This window comes from Cygnus atratus, chromosome 28 (assembly GCF_013377495.2).
Source record: "Cygnus atratus isolate AKBS03 ecotype Queensland, Australia chromosome 28, CAtr_DNAZoo_HiC_assembly, whole genome shotgun sequence".
NCBI classification, from domain to species: domain Eukaryota; kingdom Metazoa; phylum Chordata; class Aves; order Anseriformes; family Anatidae; genus Cygnus; species Cygnus atratus.
Window position 1 is genome coordinate 485,473 of NC_066389.1, and position 17,446 is coordinate 502,918.

Sequence of the window (17,446 nt, forward strand, 5' to 3'; positions counted from 1 at the left end):
CATCCAGGCCTACCTTCTCCTTTCGAAAAAGCTCTTTTTTCTGGAAAATAAAGTCTAAACTAACAACGTGTAGCGAAAGGGACAGCACTTTACAGTCCTGTCCTGCTCTTTGCAAAGCTATTAGCTTGTCAGCAAACACAAGAAATATGAAGCCGGCCTAATGCAGCATTAACGTCGAGCTGTGAATGGTTCTAATAACCAAAACGTGATGTTTGAGCACTCATGTCACGTACAAATGGTTTGCAGTACAAGATTGCTGCGGGGGGGACTCAAACATGCAAGGGCAGGTGGGTGTTTGGAACCACCCAGCAGAGAAGTGCTTGGCTCCAGCAGGGAAGCGATGAAGGTTTCTTTTCGGCTAACTTCTTGTATCAAGGTCTCACCCTACAGCAACCTGAGCAAGATGACCACGAAAATGTGAATGCTCCCCGTACCAAACCCAACATCTGAACTCAGAGCAATATTCTCAGGAGGATGCACTGAACATCCAGGGAGCCTGCGTGTGTTTATCACGCTCCTGTCTGTAAAAAGGCTTCTGCAAAGACACAGCACGGTTTCTGCTGGAAAATAGACCTGAGGTGAGTGTCCCTGTGCCTCTGTCAGCAACAGCACACACAAGATCACACCTGAACAACCATCCAGCTCCAAACTTCCAGCACGGTTACCCCTAACAAATGACCTGATGCAGCCTTTATAGTCAGACCTAAAACCTCAAAGATTATTTCACAGGAAACCCAAATACGCGCTGGATACTCCTCAAAGCAAAGGCACCTCCGGATGCAAAGACGCCGAGCGACTGAATTCCAGCTCTGAACCAACAACCTGTTCCACCACCCTCAAGCCTAAGACCTGCCCAGAACCTCCTCAGCACGACTGAAGGGACACAAACCCCACTTTTGATCTAAAAACACAACAGCGACAAGCTGAAAGGCCGCTTACTTGTGCCATCGTCCGGTTCAAAACTGCCAGTGTTGTTCCACGTGTTGTTGTTGCTGTTCCCATAGTTCTCGTCCGTGCTGGCTGGCTCAGCGTAGTCAGCCGGGTTGAAAGTTCTGTACGAAACACAGGGAAGAAAATTTGTTATTCCCTCTCGCTAAACATTTTAAAAACAGCTGATGTTATTTGTGCTGTATTATAGCTAGGAGATTCCCCAAAGACTGCTCTGCTCAGCAGAGGAACGCCCCAGCTACAGCGGCCTTTCCAAATTTAAGTTAGCATGGTGCAGTTTTTGTTTCATTAAAAACAACAACAAAAGACAGAAGAGTGAAGCAAACGGTAGTATTCACGCACAAAGGTTTTATATTTTTTGCTGTGGTGTGTCCCAGCGAAACTTACCCCATGCCTTGGGCAGAAAATCTTCCCCCCCGCCTTCCGGAGCCACCTGTAAAACACACACACGCACTGCTGAGCATCTCTCTTGGCTCTGTGCCACTGGGAGAAGAAACATTTGAACAACATATGGAGTTCTGATGCCCAAAATATAAAGCGTTGAGGATCGTCCCGAGTAGATGGGATCTCCAGCAGCGGCTTCACGTGTACATGAATGACCTCAGCTGGCTGGCAGTGTAATTAGTGATGCACGATTCCAGGCTCAGATGGGGTTTCCAGCTGGCACGAAGCGTAAATACCGGACCCCAGGTTCTGATTTCTGTACTGAGTCCTCGGCAACAATTCCTGAGCAGCACGGATTTGGGGGAAAAATGAATTGCTGCCACTGAGTCTTTAAAAACCAAGCCAAGGGTTTGCACAGCACTGGTGCTGAGAGACACATGCGCAGGGACAAGGCAAATCCAGGTGCTGTCGCTAACAAGCAGCCTGCCCACCTGCCAACAGGCTCCTAGGTCTTCTGGTATCCCAGCTCTGTAGGATAAAGCCGGGCTCAGTTCACCTCCCCGGGTGGGACACAAGAACCAGTCACTGTTTCTACCATGTTTAAAAGGGGAAGCAAGGCGTAGGCACTAGGCCTAACCCTGAGAACAAAAATCAAGTGCTTCTTTTCGGCTTGCCAATTCCTCTGATAGAGGCACGGTACAGAGGAGCCGCACTGACACTGTTCTTCTCCTCCCACCCCCTGACCCGAAGCCCAGCACGTACCTCGGCCTCGGCCACGTCCCCGTCTCCCTCGTTCTGTGCCTCTTCCAGAAGAGCCTCCACTCTTGCCACCGTCCAGTCCGTTCTCCTGGCCCCGAACTGAAAGAGAACAAGGCAAAGAAACCTTCAGGATTCCTCCTGCTTTAGGGAGGATACCAGAACAGACGTCAGGCACTGAAGCGTGGTGGCTGTGCAGGAGACCACGCTGCCAAACGCTCCCGGAACTTTTCTTTAACCGGCAATGCCGGGTGCAGCACCCAAGGGTGCATCTCAGGTAGGGGAGCACCAAACGGGTCGCCACACACACAAGGCTGATTCTCCTCAAAGCCGTGTCTGCCCAAGCAGCTTTACTGGTAGGTACTGGGTGTTAGTAAAGGGCCGGTCCGTACACTCTCTTCCACGGCTGGCACCTCGCCCCCGCCTCGGCGGCCCGCCACGTCGTCTGCTGAAATCCCGATCCCTCTCCCGGTTTTCTTTGCTTTCTTCACTGGGCTCTGTCTGTCCGCTCTCCTTCTGTCCTTGGACACCCTTCTTCTTCCCGACCATTTCCCAGGAATGCTGAAGGTTTGCAAAGGGGAGAGCAGTTAATCACAGGCTGACCAGCGCTGGATGCAACGTACACACATGCTTAATCAGGCTACAAAGTACATAACTCTGGCAAATAAATTGTTTCCAGCCTAATTTTATTGGGAAAGACCATCTGCCAACACCAGGGTGCTCGTACAGCCGGCTGGGATGCCGGAGGAGGTACGAGAAGATGGCTCCTTCTATTTCTGCAATGATCCTTGGACCTCTGAAACAAAGCCTGGAAGCTTTGCCCTGTTCAGTGGGAACAAGGCTGGCACTTCACACAGGTCACTGCTTTGGGGGAGCTCCCGCAATAACCGGGTAAATATTCCAAAGTGCCCTGCAGTCAACGTCTCAGGGTGAGTTATTCTCCCAAAAGCAGGTGTCTAAGAAAACCCCTCCCTGACCAGCAGATCCCATGGAGGAGAGTATCAGAGTTTATCCACAGGCAAGTTCAACTCATCCCAAGTTGGGCTGTAAAAAGTTGAGCACGCCTCCAGCTCACTGTTCTAAGCCCACACGGGTTTGTTTTATGACAGTCTGCAATGGTTTCATATTCTTAAACTGATGCTGCACACTGTTAGAATAATTAAAAATAGTCACAAGTCATCGACAAGCACCTGAAAACGTAACTGGCAGATAAACAAACAGCTGGGTTTGGATGGCAACATGCAGGGACAGTAACGAAAAACCTTAGAGGCACAAACTGCCTTCAAACCAAGGGCTTCTCAAGTCTTTCTCCATGGGTATCTGGCTCAGAAAGAAATTCAGGAAAACGTTTACTTGGAATACTGCAATTTTAAGCAGAGTCTAACTTAACGTGAAGATCGCGCTGGCTCCTCTCCCGTTTGAAATACAGTAAATTATGAGTAACTAGCTCAGCAGGTGAGCGTTTGAGCCATTAACAAGCCTGTTCCTTACCAGAAACCCCTTTCAGGGGACTGCTGCCCCAGCTGAACCCAGCCCAGAAGCAGCTCCGAGAGGCTGCCGGCGCTCGTGCTGCAGGTAGCAGCCCGCAGGCCCCCCAGGGCACTGGAGGCTGAAGAAGTGGCAGCCACTCGAGGGCTCTGCTCTGCCACCACCACCCCTGCCTCTACAAATCTTCTGCAGCGAGCGTGCCTCGCCCTGCATCTTGCGCTGCTGGGGGCTTCAGCTGCTCGAATAAAGGAGACGCCGCGGCTTGCTGCGCGCTACCCCGAGCGCTATTTTCGTGAGCAATGTGTTCATCTAGGAAAAGTAACTGCTGCCATAGCAGGGGTTTGGCGTTTAACTGGAAGCTGCCGGTTACAAGGGACATGGAGGAAAATACAGTCAGAGCAGAGCTTTGCCTCAGCGATGCACATTCATGTCACCCCCCTTCCTAAAAGGGTTTTCCAACAGCTGTTTTGTTCAGTTATCAATGGAAAGGGCTCTCTGAAGGCAAGGCAAGAATCCTCACGTGCACCACATCGAACTTGGCCGCTGCCAGAGCTAGCAGAGCACCTGATGTTGGGAAGCAGCTGCGTTAGACAATACAGAGCTGTCCACAGAATCACAGAATCCCAAGCCATCCATCTACCTCATGGCTAATAAAGAGGGGAAAAAAAGAGCTGGTGTGTGACATTTGGAAGCGCTAGCTACAGCCTCAGCTTTGCACACAGAGTTCGGCTGGCTCCGTCCGATCTCGGTGTGCTGGGGGATCTGTTCAGCAGCGGTGGGGAAGGGTCTGAGGCTCGGCGGCTTTCTGCTGGTTTGTAGCAGAATTTGTGTCTGCTGCCCTCGCCACAGCCCGCACGCCTCGTGGAGGAGCTCCCACTCGTTCACAGAGCTCACCTTCGCTCACCTAACTCGACAGAAAACACTGCTGGCACAGAAAGGGCAAAAAGACCCGAAAATGTGCGGCACGGGCAGTGGAAAATCAGCAAATCACTGAGGACGGGGAGGGAACATTTAGGGCCAGAGAAACAAAAGTGCCAAAGTAACAGAAAGGAACCACCGCTGCCACACCTGCCCTTCACCACAAGTCCCTGAGCCCTCGGGAGAAAAGAGAAGTTACTTCCCGCTCACGGCAGTGTGAAAGCTTTGCCACCAGGACGCTGGCATCTGCACAACTGCTCGGATTCAGAAGGAATAGGAAGTAAATGGACTTATCACATTTTCCCCTCTATTTCCCTATTCCAGGCTGGTCATGCTCCTGTTTTCTGCAAACCTACGGCGTTAAGAAGCCCGGAGATAACCACACTTCCCATGCTACTCGTGTAACTAGTGAGTCATTTTGGCTTGTTATCTGCAGGTTACTGTACGTCTCGTCTCCAAAAAGGCAGTCACACCAAACTAGGCCTCACCAGATTTACAGGACCCAATCCTACCGTGTCCGGATTGCCCTCCAGCAGCACGTTGATGGCTCTGTTAACATCCCCGTTGCAGTCGTGCAGAGCAATCACACACTCATCCTGGTTCTTGCCTGTGATGTCGATCAGCTGTAGGAGAGACACCGCCACAGTCAGCGCGTTCCCAACCAAGAAAGCACCAACATCCCCCCGGCTCTCTTACGAGGCCAGCAAACTGCATCCCAAAACAGAAAGCATCTGAAGGAACGATGGGGTTTGGCAGTCTTGCCAGCCTCCCCAGCTTAATTATGCCCCCGAACGAGAAGCAAATCCCCAGAACCGAGGGTGGGAATTTCTGAGTCACCGAGTTTCACCACAACCTAGCCTCCCAGCGCCGTGCCTCGGGATGCTGCTGAGCCTTGTGCTTTGGGGCCGAAGACAGCAGGCACGCGAGGCTTTGAAAATGACGGTGGCCTAAAGAAGCCCAGGGAGCAGCCTCCTGCCCTGCCCCAGGGTTCGCACTCACTTGTTTCACCTTCTCCTCAAAGTCAGCGTCGTTGTGGTCCGAAATCATCTGTGCAAGTCGGATCTGTTCCGCAGTGGCCTGAGGAGATGGAACATCAAAAGAGAGCGGGGTTAGCGTGGCACACCTTGCACTCGCCCTCCTCCGAAGGTCGTGCCGCTCCCGAGGACGCTGGAAAAGAACCGACGCGATGAGGAAGAGGCGCAAACGAGGGCCGGGAAGAGGCAAGCTTCAGAAAGCAAGGCAGAGAGAAGAGAAGCGAGGGAGGGGAGTCTAGGAGAAAGGGAAACACCGCCGGGCGACCCGTCTGCAACGGGTGAGCCCAAGCCACCGAACCTAACTCCACCTCGAGGCAGCCCTCAGCACCACAAGGACATCGAGACAAGCTGCAGACGGCTTCACGGCCGCCTGCGTTTGGTAAAACAAACGGGGCACAGCCAGAGGGAATCACAGAACTGCAGGGGTTGGAAGGGACCTCGAGAGATCATCGGGTCCAACCCCCGTGCCAAAGCAGGATCCCTAGAGCAGGCCGCCCAGGTAGACGTCCGGACAGGCCTCGAATATCTCCAGAGAAGGAGACCCCACAACCTCCCTGGGCAGCCTGTCCCAGTGCTCCGTCACCCTCACCGGGAAGAAGTTGGTGCGGAACCTCCTGGGCTCCATTTTGTGGCCATCGCCCCTTGTCCTGTCCCACTAACCACTGAGAAGAGGTTGGCCAAACCCCTCCGTCTCCCACACTTCAGATATTTGTAAACACGTTTACAAATGTTTACAAAGCCAGGGAAGGCAGCACCCCGCCGGCACCGGCTCCCAGGCGGAGGCGCCCGCCCGCCCTGCCTCCGGGAGCGCCCCGCGGCTCGCAGGGAGCGCTGTCGGCCTTCGTTGGGCCAAGCCCAGCGCCCGGCCGGGAGCGCCAGGTCTCCACCTCCACGCCAGCTGGTTTCCAAGGACGCTCCCCTTACCTGCGGCCGCTGCTTGTGCTGTGTCTGGCTCTGTGTCTGTGTCTGCTCCCAGTTCCCCCGGGCTCGGTTAGTGCCCACCGATGTCATCATTTACAGTATATACAAATAACAGTATTTACAAGGTAGAGCTCTGCGGTGGGGCGGGGGAGAAGAGAGAACAGGCTGTTAGAAACTGAAAACACAAGGCAGCACCGAGACTGAGCGACCGAGCGAGGCAGTCGGCACGGCCCCACCCTCCCGATGCTTCCCCAAAACCGCTGCGTGCCCGGGGCTGCCGCGGGCTCCTGCGGCCGGCCCCGCCACCGAGCGCCCCGCGTCGAACGCGGCCGCCGCCACGCCCCGTCTGCAGCCCAGCGAGCGGCCGGGACCGGGGAGAGGAGCCCCGTGGCAAGGGTTCAGCCACTCGCCGCCAGAAGATGCGGGCGAGCGGGCACGGGGTCGCCAACTACAGCGAGGAGCGCTGCGAAAAGCTCTCGAGAAGCTTCGCTTTGAGAGCGAACATCTCCGAGCCTCAGGTGTGCCGGCTGAGCGCCCGGAGCTCTCCTCTCTCCTGGCTTGACTTCGGTGCAGAGGAAGCAAAAACCTGCCGGCAAAAGGTGCTGCCGCAGGTTTGGGGGGTTTGTTTTTAAAGGAAGACGATCCCGGTAGAACCAACCGTTTTCTCTTATTTCAATTGTTCCCCAGACCTCGGAACATCACGTTTTTCTTCTACCGAGTATTCTGAAGTTACCCAAAAAACGAACTCAGTGCCGACACGGAATAACAGCGAGTAACGCTGCTGGGGAGCTGCTTGAGGCCAAAAATCCCCGCAGGAGCCGAGGCCGTGGAGCACCCCTAGGAAGTGAAGTTCTACAGTCGCACGCCCCGGGTTTGGAGGAAGGAATCCCACACAGCGAAGGGCTTTATCCTGCCCATGATCTCCCCAAAGCAAGGAGCACCAGGTACATCCCGAGGCGCTCGGCAGGCCTTGCTGCCTCTGAGACCCTGAAATCTAAATAATTGCCGGCCCCACACCGCTGGGGTTTGCTGGTAACGCCGCCGAGCCTTCCTCCGAAGCAACAGGTTCTGCTCCAGCTGCTGCTCCGAGGCCTGGGGCAGAGGAAGGGGCCGCGGGAGGAGACCTGAGCAAGGAAACGCAGCCTGCAGGGCGCGACCCGAAGCCCTCCTCGTCACCATCACCGCAGAGCAGGACCCAGGGCGCAGGAGGGAAAAGTGGAAAAGCCGCGACAGCCAACGGCCCTGCGAGACCCGGGGAATGGGAAGTCTGCGAGCGCAGAGCAGCGGGGCTGGGGGCCCTTTCCAGCAGAGCTCAGGGACCCCACGTCACCTCCGCGCCGTGGCAGACCCCCTCCGGCTCACGCCAGCGCCTCGCACCGCTCGTGTGGGGCTTCCAAGCGCTCCACAGCTTCCCCCAAAGGCCACCCTTCGGGGGTGCCCACGCCTCGTGGCACCGCAAGAACGGAGCTTTCTGGTCACACACCTCCAGGTTTTAGGACCGGGAGGGAACCCACGCCGCCTCTGGGGCCAGCAGGAGCGGCTGGGCGCACCCCGCAGCCGGCGTTTCGCCAGGGGCTCCGAGCCCCAGCACCCCCCACAACCAATGCCGCCGCGGCCACGCAGCGCTGCCTCCCGTGCTCCTTCCCCATGGAATTTCTGCTCGCTCCCCATGGCCCCGTCTCGCGCAGCCCCACGTATTTCACACGCACACGAGCCGCCCCGTTAAACCCATCTGGCAGCGGGACCGCGGGCCCGGGGGGGGGGGGGGGGAACGACGCTGCGTGCCCGCAGTAACTCAATCTGCGGCTCCACGGCAGGCTGCTGTCCCCAACCCTCGAGCAGCGCCGGGCATTGTTCGACAGCCGCCGCGCTCTGCTCGGTTTTGGTGACCATTACAGCATTTTTTAGGTGTAAAAACCACCAGAGAAAGAGCCACGGCAGAAGCCCCAGCAGGCCTGGATGCTGCGGAGACCTCCAGGTGAGCGCGCGGCGCCCTGCAGACGGGGGTTTGCCTGCTGGGACTTCATCCCTCCAGCAGGGAGCTTTGGTGCAGCTCCCGGGCAGTATTTAAACGCAAACATCAGCCCCGACGTTGGCTCCACACCTGGGCTGGCCGTGCACGCGTAACGACGAGCCTAACAGCTGGCTTAGAGCGGCGTTTATCGAGCGTTTTGCCTCTTTTTGTTAAAAAAGGAATAAAAAACGCGTATGTGCGGCAAGAGGGATGTAACGGAGGGGCACGGCCAGCTAACCGCAGGACACCCGCGGCCGAGGGGCCGCGTTACGCCCGGCCAGCTCCACGCCACGAGGACAGCGATGCGTTCGCCGGGGTTGACGGAGAAGGAGAAGCGTCACGGCCGCAGGTCGCGGCGCCTCGGCTTCGCGGGGCTGCCCGGGAAGCCAACGCGCCCGGGGGTCGCCCGCGGTCCTTGCAGACCCCCCCCTGCGCCTGCAGGGCCCGGGGCAGGAGGGGCGCCGGGCCCCGCGGGACGCGAGGCGTCGAATGAAGCATCGGAAGAAGAGGTGATGCGCGCACGGGGCGCAGCCGAGCTCTTTATTGGGGCTCTGGGGCGAGGTACAGCACCACGGCGGGGCTCCGCGGCCCCGCTCAGCACCCCCCGGCCCGCGCCCAGCACCGCTCCCCTCCTCTGCTGGCACCAGGAACCCGCGGCCTCCCCCCCCCACCCCCCGGTAACGGGCACGTGCGGCAGGGCCGGCGGGGGGCAGGGCTCCGGGGGGCTCTGCCCGCGGCGTGGGGCGGGCCGGGAGCACCCGAGGGAGGCGGGCACCGGGGGGGGGGGGGGGAGGAGGGGGGGGCGGCGCGGGGGCTCCCGCCCGGTGCTGCCGCGGTGCCGGGGCCCGCACGGGCGGCGGGGGGAGGCACCGGGGGGGTGCCGGGTTGCACCGGGGGGGTGGCGGGGAGGCACCGGGGGGCGATCGGGGCTACCGGGGGTGTCTCGGGGCCGCGCCCTGCCCACGCCCCGCGGCTCCGCGCCCCCCCCCCTCCGGGGTTCGGGGCCCTTTGTTCGGAGCCCCGGTACCGGGCCCGGCCGGCGGAGGGAGGCAGCCCGGGGCCGCCCCATTGTTAGCGCCGCGCCGCGGGGCGGCCGCTGAGGGCCCGGTGGCGGCGGACAATGGGGCCCGGCGGGGCGGCTCCGTTCCCGTTCCCCCCCCCCCCCCCCCCAAAGCAGCGCGGCGCCAGGCCGGGCCCGCTTCCGCCCTCATGGCGGCGGCCGCCATTCCCCGCCCGGCCTCACCTGCGGCGGGCCCGGCCCGGCCCGGTGCGGCGCGGCCCGGTGCGGTGCGGCCGGGCCCTGCAGGCCGCGAGGCGCCCGGTAACGGGGGGGTGGGGGGAGGGGGGGGCGGAGGGGGGGTGAGTAAGGGAGGGGGGAGGGGGGGAGCGCCCCGGGGAGGGGGGGGGGCGGGGGGCGCGGGGAGGAGAGGGGGGAGCGGGGAGGGGGGGGCGGGATTTAAAGGGGCCGCGCGCCGCCCGCCGCCCCGCGCAGCCAACTTTACCTGGGTCGCCGCCGCACTGACAAGCACCCAGCGGCGCCCGCCCCCATCACGTGACGCGGGCCGCGGAGCTTTCGGGAGGGGGGAGGGCGTTGGCCGGCGCCGGCTTCGGCCCACGTGACGCGGAGGGAAGGGAGCGATGGGCGCGGGGAGGCTTCTACCCCCCCCCCCCCCCCTCCCCGCAGGGTCACGTGCGGGAGGAGCGGCTGGCGTCACGTGGAGGGGGCGCGGGGGAGGCTTCGGCGGGCGCCATGTTGTGTGGCCCGGGCCGGGCCGGGGATGGCGGGGGGCCGGCAGCAACTGGCTCTCGGGGGTCACGTGGTGCTCGTCATGGCCTACGGCAGCCTGGTGAGGGGCGGCGGGGGGCGGCGGGCACCGGGGGTGTGGGGGGGGGGCCGTGGGCCCGGCGCCGGGGGGGCGTGGGGGCCCGTGGGGCCGTCACGGGGTGTCGGTGGGGCCCGGAGGCCCCGGTGCTCGGTCCCCGTGGGGCCCGCACCCGGTGTCTGGGGATCCCCGTGGGGCCCGGCACCGAGTGTCTGTGAGGCCGGACGCCGGGTCCCCGTGGATCCCCGTGAGGCCCGGTACCGGCTGTTCGTGAGTCCGCGTGGGCCCCGGGTCCCGTGGGTCCTGTCACCCGGCGTCGGTGGGGCCCGTAGGTCCCAGTCCCCGTGGGGCCCGCACCCGGTGTCTGGGGGTCCCCGTGAGGCCCCGCACCGAGTGTCCGTGGATCCCCGTGGGGCCGGGCACCGGGTGTTCGTGGGTCCCGTCACCCGGTGCCTGTGGGGCCCGTAGGTCCCGGTGCTCGGTCCCCATGGGGCACGCACCCAGTGTCCGGGGGTCCCCTTGGTCTGGGCACCGGGCTGTTTGGGGGTCCTCGTAGAGCTGGGCACAGGTATCTGGGGATCCCCGTGGGGCCCGGTACCGAGTGGGGCCGGGCACCGGGTCCCCATGGCGCCAGGTACCGGGTGTTTGTGGGGCCGCGTGGGTCCCGGTCCCTGTGGATTCCTGTGGGTCCTGTCACCCGGTCCCTGTGGGGCCAGTAACCCGGTGTGTGAGGGGCCCTGTGGGTCCTGTCCCCCGGTCCCTGGTGGGGGTGGGCCCCAGTACTGCATGGGGCTCCCGTGGGACACATCCTGGGGGGTCTGTGGGGAGCAGGCATGGGGTCCTCGTGGGGCTGGGCTGGGGGCCTGTAGGCTCCGGCCCCGCAGCGTCTGTGGGGCAGGGCGAGGACGTGAGTTAGGGCCTCTGCAGTCAGCAGGGGGGTGCTTGTGGGGCTGTCCCGAGTGTCCGTGGGGCTCCGGGTGGGCTGAGCGGGGTCCTGAGACCGCTGGGGTTTGGGGGAGGGTGTGGGACTGGTTGTGGGGTGTCCGGGGGCGCAGCTGGGTGCGCTGACCGCCTGTCCCCCCGGCGGGGTCTAGGTCTTCGTGCTGCTGTTCATCTTCGTGAAACGCCAGATCATGCGCTTCGCCATGAAGTCCCGCCGCGGCCCCCACGTGCCTGTGGGACAGCACGCGCCTAAGGTTGGTGCCCGCGGGTGGGGGCATCCCTGCCGGGGTCTGCTCCGAAACGGCATCGCCGGGAGCTGCTGAGGGATGGGTTTCCCCCTGCTTTACACCAGAAAGCCCTCAGGATTTGCCTATAATAATCCTTAGAATCCTACTGAAAAAGTGAGTGCTCTAAATTCTTTGTGGTTTTTTTTTTTTTTTTCTGCTCTGCAGGATTTAAAGGAAGAAATCGACATTCGGCTGTCACGGGTGCAAGACATCAAGTACGAGCCCCGGCTGCTAGCTGAGGACGACAGCAGACTTCTGCAGCTGGAGACGCAAGGTACCCCCTCGCTGGACGAGAGCTGGAGGACACCAGGGACACCACCCAGGGACACCACCCAGCCTTGTTCTGCCACGGCGGCCTCTGTCTGCCTGCAGCGGTCGCTCCCCGGGGGCTGAGCTGCATCGCTGGCCTCTCCTTGGTGCTGCCATCGCGACCCCGCGTTTGGCTGGCTGATCGGAGATGGTGTCTCTGCGCCCTGCTCCCGTCCGCTCTCCCCACCTCCCTTTTGCTGCCGAGTCGTGCAGAGCTTTCAGTTTGGGTTTTCTCTTTCCAGGCTGCTATAACTACCTGTACAGGATGAAGGCGCTGGATGCAATTAGGACATCCGGTAAGCGAGTGCACGGTGGGAGGGAAAGAGAGGGGAGAGAGTGCGTGTAGGAGATAAGGGCGTGCGTTGGGCAGCGGTCCCGTGGTAACGCACGGCCCTCTTTGGGGAGCAGCAGTCACTAAATCCCCCCAGGGCTGGCTGCCTGAGGGCCGGCTCCGCTCCCATGTTGGAAGCAATCGGCAAATGGAGGCAGTGGAAGCGGTGGGAAGCTTCGTTAGCTCGTCTCACTTTGTGGGCGAACACAAGCGTTTGACCTGTCCTTCAGACGGTGGTGTTGTGCCTTCTTGTTTCCTAGAAATACCATTTCACGTGGACGGCAGATACCCAAAGTCTTTAATAGGGAAGAACTTCTGTGCCTACCTGCTGGAGCTGAGGAATTCCAGCGCCTCCTTCAAAGGCATCCGCAAAGCCTTGATCGACACCTTGCTGGACGGGTACGAGAGCGCCCGCTACGGCACTGGGGTAAGCGCCGGGCCCCGCGGGGGCTGCTCCTGCCCCCCGGCCTGCTGGGCTGGCAGGGCTGGGATCGCGCAGTTCCCTCGGCCAGGCTTTGCAGGGTCTTTTCTGTTTGCGTCCAGGTCTTTGGGAAACCAGAATATCTGAAGTACCAGGATGCTCTGAACGAGCTGGCAAACATGTGAGTGTTTCTGTCCGGCGTGTGGCTGCTGGGGGACGGTGTTGGCTTCTTGGGCCTCGGCGGCCTGTCGTGGAGGCGTGAGCAAAGATGGGCTTTGGGGCAGAAAGCCAGCCTCTGAGAAGCAGGCTGTTCACGCCAGTCTGTGCTTCCAGGTTTGGTTATTCTTTGCAGCCTGTCTCTTGATGCATTTTGGGGTTGTTGCTAGGTCGCATCCACATTCCTGCTCGCGCCTTTGAGCCAGGGACTCTGGGGAGGGGCCGCATCCTTCCCCTGCCGTGATGGTGCCTCTCTCTGCAGGACCAAGGCCCGGGGAGGCAGCAGCCAGCGGCAGCACCAGTCAGCAGCCAAGGACCTCACTCTCTCCCCCGAAGTCTCCAACCCCGCCACCATCCAGGTCACCTACCTGCCTTCCAGCCAGAAGAGCAAACGTGCCAAACACTTCCTGGAGCTGAAGAGCTTCAAGGACAACTACAACACGCTGGAGAGCACCCTGTGAGCGGGGCGGGGAGCGCTGCTCCGGGGACCTGCCGAGAGCAGAGCCCCTTGCTGGGTGCAGCTTAGTGTCCTGGGCGAGTTTTAGCCGCGGGTCAGCGCGCAGGCGGCGCTGGGAGGAAGCGGCCATGCTCTTGGGCCTCCCTCTTGTGCAACGTCGGATATAAGAGCTCAGCGGAGGCTCCATTTCAGCTGGTGGAGCTCACCCCGCGCCGGGAGCCCTTTTCAAAGCACTGTGCCCGCCCGCCAAACCCGGCAGGGATCGGCCCCTGCGGCCCCCCTGCGTCAGGCTTGGGCACGCTGCGGGCGTTGTTCTGGCTTGGAGGCTGGCAGCGCCTCGGAGCCCCGGCCCTGTGAATAAACTCTGGTTAGCTTTAGCTTATTTATAAGACATCCCCCCAGCCAGCGCTCTCTTCCACCTCTCCTCTTCCCCTTGGCCGCCAGCAGGGGCTGATGCTGGCTCTCCGTCCTGTCTGTGTTGAGCTCAGGCTTCGGAGCCGCTCGTCTCTTCTCTCCAAAGACCAATGAAACGTTTTCCCCGTGGCACCATCGCTGCTCTCAGCCGGGTGTGCACCAGGGGGCCTGGACGGAGTGTAAATAGTTTGGCGGGCAGTCCTCCCCGCGGCGGGCGAGGTGCCTCTTGGGGCTGCGGTTTCCGTCCTGCAGCTGGGCGTTCGGGGACGTCTCGGGCAGACAAATACCAGCTTCAAACGTCCTGTCTGCCCTGCCGGGGGGTTCCTCCCACTCTCACCAGCGCCTCGTATGCCAGTGGCCACCGAGCCCAGGGGAAGGGGCTGCTGGCGGCGGGGGGAGCCCAGCTCGGGGCCGCAGCTCGCAGCCCCCGGCTCGATGACGGCGTCCTGCCGGCAGCGCCTGCTGCTCACCGCAGCGCGTGGGGCAGGAGCTGTGCCCCTTCCCCGGGCCTCTGCACTCTTTTTAATTGCTGTTTAATAAAAACAACAGTTACCCCGAGCTGGATGCGTGCCATGGGCCTCTGGCTGCCAGGAGCCCTTCCCTGCGGGATCCAAGGAACCAACGGTCACCGTGGGGCTGTCACCGCGCTGCTGCCTTGGTGACGGCGACGCCGGTCTGGGGGATGTTGGTAACGGCCCGGCTGGGGCAGGGGGCGGTTGTGGGGTCCCCACGGCACCGGCCATGGCTGCGGCGACCAGTCAGACCCTGTCCCTGCGGCGGGAGCAGGTGGGGACAGTCACCGTACTGCGTCCCCATCGCGTGGGGAAAGCCCGGGCAGGTTCGAGCCCCCCAAATGTGTTGGTTGCAGGTCCTGGCGAAGGAGAGAGCCTACGCGGAGTGGCTGCGGAGGTAGAGCCAGCAAAGGGGGTCCCTGGGGGGAAGGGGTCCCAGCAGGAGGGGGGGGCACAGCAGGGAGGACGGGGGCCCCGTGCTGCCCCATTGTCCCATCGCGCCATCCATCCTGTCACCCCACGTCCCCGCAGCTGGGGGCAGGCGGCCGGGGAGCACCCCCAGCGCCAGGAGCGGATCTGGGCCACGTCCCTCAGGGTGCTGCGGTGGAGCCTCGCGGTGGGGCTGTGCCTGGCCTCCAAGGAGCAAACCACGGTGAGGTCTGCTCGTTTTCGGCAAGGTGCCCTGCCCGGGGCGCGTGCCCCTCGTCCTCGGGGTGCTCCCGGCTCCGGCACCCTCCTGCCCGGCAGCGGAGGGCTCAGGACCCCTCGCCAGCACGCCGGGCAGCAGGAGCGTGGCTCACCGCTGGCCCCGACGCCCTGCAGGTCCGATGGGCCGCCCTGCACCGGCTCCTCCAGGCCGAGCACCAGCAGCACCAGCGGGAGCTGCAGCAGCTCGGGAAGGCTTTCTACGTGGAGCGGCTCTGAGCGCACGGCTCGTCAGGCTCAGCCCAGCTGGCAGCACCGCGGAATAAAAGGAGCTGAGCGAGACGGGGCTGTGCCCGCTGGGTTTGGGGGCAGCCGCGGGGCAGAGGGAAGGGGCAGCGCAGCCCGATCCCCGCGGTTGGGATCCAGCAGCGTCGCCCGCGGCCCCTCTGTGCCAGATCCTGGCACGCGGTCCCGGCCGTGGCTGTGCCAGGAGATGGCAGCACGGCCACCGCGCGCCTGCTCTGCTTCTCTCTGGCTGCCCCATGTGTGGATGTGGCACCGGCAGCCCCTCGTGCTTCGTGGTCAGGTCCTGCTCCCGCTGCGGTGCCTGGTGCCAGCCACACGCCGCTGTCCCCCTGGTGCTGGGCACGGGGCTGGGGTGCGATGCTCCGTGGTCAGGTCCTGCTCCCGCTATGGTGCCCGGTGCCAGCCACACGCCGCTGTCCCCCTGGTGCTGGGGACGGGGCTGGGGTGCGATGCTCCGTGGCCCCGCTCACCGTCCGGGCACCCCCTGAGCCCCCGCCTGCCCCTCGTCGCCGCTGCCTGCGCCTGACCTTGGTGTCTCCCGGCCCCAGGGCCCATCAGCGCCTGCCCTGGCTCAGTTTATTGACAGGGCTGGGGGCCGCCGGGCCGGCACCCCCCCGCCAACGGCCCTTCATTAGCTCATCTGTCGGGTCGCATCACATCGCCGCCGCCGCACGCAGCTCCCCGCGTCCCGGCCCCGCGCTGCTTCCACGTGTGTCCCTGCCGTCCCCAGCGCCACCCTCCCGGCTGTCAGAGGCAGCCTGGGCAGTGGCTGTGTCCCCGTCCCCCCGTGGTACTGGGGCTCCGGCCGCCCCACGTCCTGCCCCACGTCCTGCCCAGTGGTTCTGGGCCCCGCAGAGCCCCCAGCTCTGTTCCCTAGGCCGGGAGCTGCGTGCCCCCTGGTGCCAGGCACCCCACGAGGCCCCGTGTGCCCTCCCAGCTGGACGGGGTCATCCGTGTCCCAGCGGCCGCCCCACAGCAGGTCTGGGGTCCTGTTTTGTCACCCAGCCGTACGCAGGACAGCGGGGCCACGTCCCCACGAGGGACAGTGCAGGAGGACACAGGCGCTCGCCTCCTCCAGCCACCTGTGGAGGGGATGCTCCTGCACACCGTGCGTCCTCGGTGGCTCCCCCAAACCAAAGGCACTGGGACAGGATGGAGCAGGAGGGGACGTGGGGCACAGCGCCCCAGCGCCGGCCAGGGCTCGTCCTTGGGCAGGGTCACACGCAGCCCCGCAGCAGCGGGGAGCCCGCCGGGACGGGGACGGCTCCCCAGTATCGACATCCCCACTAATGACAGCAGCGTGTGACCGGGGGCAGGAGCAGGCAGCGCGGGGCCATCGACCCATATCGACCGGCTGCGCTCCACGGCAAGGGCGCGGGGCTGCACAGAGGGGGCAGGGGGACGTCGATGGGTGGTAATTAATGGGAACGAGGCCACGTGTGTGGGGCTGGGGCGCTCACCGGCCGCGTCCCCCCGCCGGGTGCAGCTGAGCACAGTTATAAACGGCGGCCGGGCGGCCCCCGCGCCAGAGCCGCCGAGGAGCCCCCCGAGCTGGCCCAGGTAAGGCAGCGATGGAAGCGGCGACCCCTCGGCCCCGGATGCGCAGGGACGGGGTGAGCAGCGCTGCCCACCGTGCCGTGCTGTGCCACACTGTGCCGCGCCGTGCCGTGCCGTGCCATGTCAGGGGACGCCCTGCTCCAGCTTCATCCCCGCTGCATTTCGCCTCTTCTTGGCCACCAGATCCCCAAGGATCCCAGAGCCGATGGAGCAGGAGCCCACAGCCGAGGATGCCAGGGCCAGGGCGCAGCACGTGTGGAGCCCCCAGGTCCAGCCCAGGCAGACAGCGACGAGTTACGGCCCCGCTCCGCCTCGCCCTCTCTCTTTCTCTTTCAGGCAGCCGAGCCCCGGGTCCCGTCCGCCTCCGCCTGCCCCTGCCTCTGTCTGATATGTTTGATATTAGGTTGTTTTATTGGAAAACCAACTAAATATCAAACATATTCTTACAGCGCCAGGGCCGCCCAGCACCGACCCGCCGAGATGCCGCCCACGTGGGCTCAGCGCTCGCCACCTGTCCCCTGCCCACACTGGGACGAGCGCGGGGCGAAGGCGCGTGGCCCCGTGCCCACTGCTGGCTCTGCTGCCTTGGGCCAGCGGCTAATTGCGGCTCCCGACGGATGGAGCCAGGGGGCACGGCAGCAACCAGGACCCTTTGTGGGCACTGAGCCCCCCCTGGCTCCTTCCTGCCCCGCTCAGCCCCCAGATCTGTCCCCGGACGGGTGCAGTCGATGTCCCCTGCGGGAGATCCCAGCCGGGCTCGCAG

The 17,446-nt window shown here is 63.1% G+C and overlaps 2 protein-coding genes across 12 annotated transcripts in view; one reads left to right on the forward strand and one right to left on the reverse strand.

Moving 5' to 3' along the window:
• The window catches only part of UBAP2L (ubiquitin associated protein 2 like), a 29,865-nt gene extending 19,833 nt beyond the window's left edge, over positions 1-10,032 (reverse strand). For 9 of the 11 annotated variants that reach the window (XM_035567296.2, XM_035567293.2, XM_035567292.2 and 6 more), the window contains exons 1-8: positions 9,966-10,032; positions 6,453-6,582; positions 5,494-5,571; positions 5,007-5,117; positions 2,481-2,649; positions 2,095-2,190; positions 1,336-1,381; positions 940-1,052 (exon numbers count right to left, since the gene is read on the reverse strand). In XM_035567296.2, coding sequence (XP_035423189.1) covers positions 940-1,052; positions 1,336-1,381; positions 2,095-2,190; positions 2,481-2,649; positions 5,007-5,117; positions 5,494-5,571; positions 6,453-6,542 — 703 coding nt within the window. In that variant the 5' untranslated portion in view covers positions 6,543-6,582; positions 9,966-10,032. The remainder of the gene's footprint in view (positions 1-939; positions 1,053-1,335; positions 1,382-2,094; positions 2,191-2,480; positions 2,650-5,006; positions 5,118-5,493; positions 5,572-6,452; positions 6,583-9,965) is intronic. The other 2 variants (XM_035567294.2, XM_035567295.2) reach the window with 1 other exon arrangement.
• A 119-nt stretch (positions 10,033-10,151) lies between these two features.
• C28H1orf43 (chromosome 28 C1orf43 homolog) lies at positions 10,152-14,221 on the forward strand. Its single transcript, XM_035567298.1, has 7 exons — positions 10,152-10,310; positions 11,381-11,482; positions 11,681-11,789; positions 12,067-12,120; positions 12,416-12,582; positions 12,699-12,757; positions 13,055-14,221. Exons 1-7 carry the CDS (start codon positions 10,242-10,244, stop codon positions 13,251-13,253), a joined length of 759 nt encoding a protein of 252 aa, XP_035423191.1. The 5' UTR covers positions 10,152-10,241; the 3' UTR covers positions 13,254-14,221.
• The last annotated feature ends 3,225 nt before the right edge of the window (positions 14,222-17,446 follow it).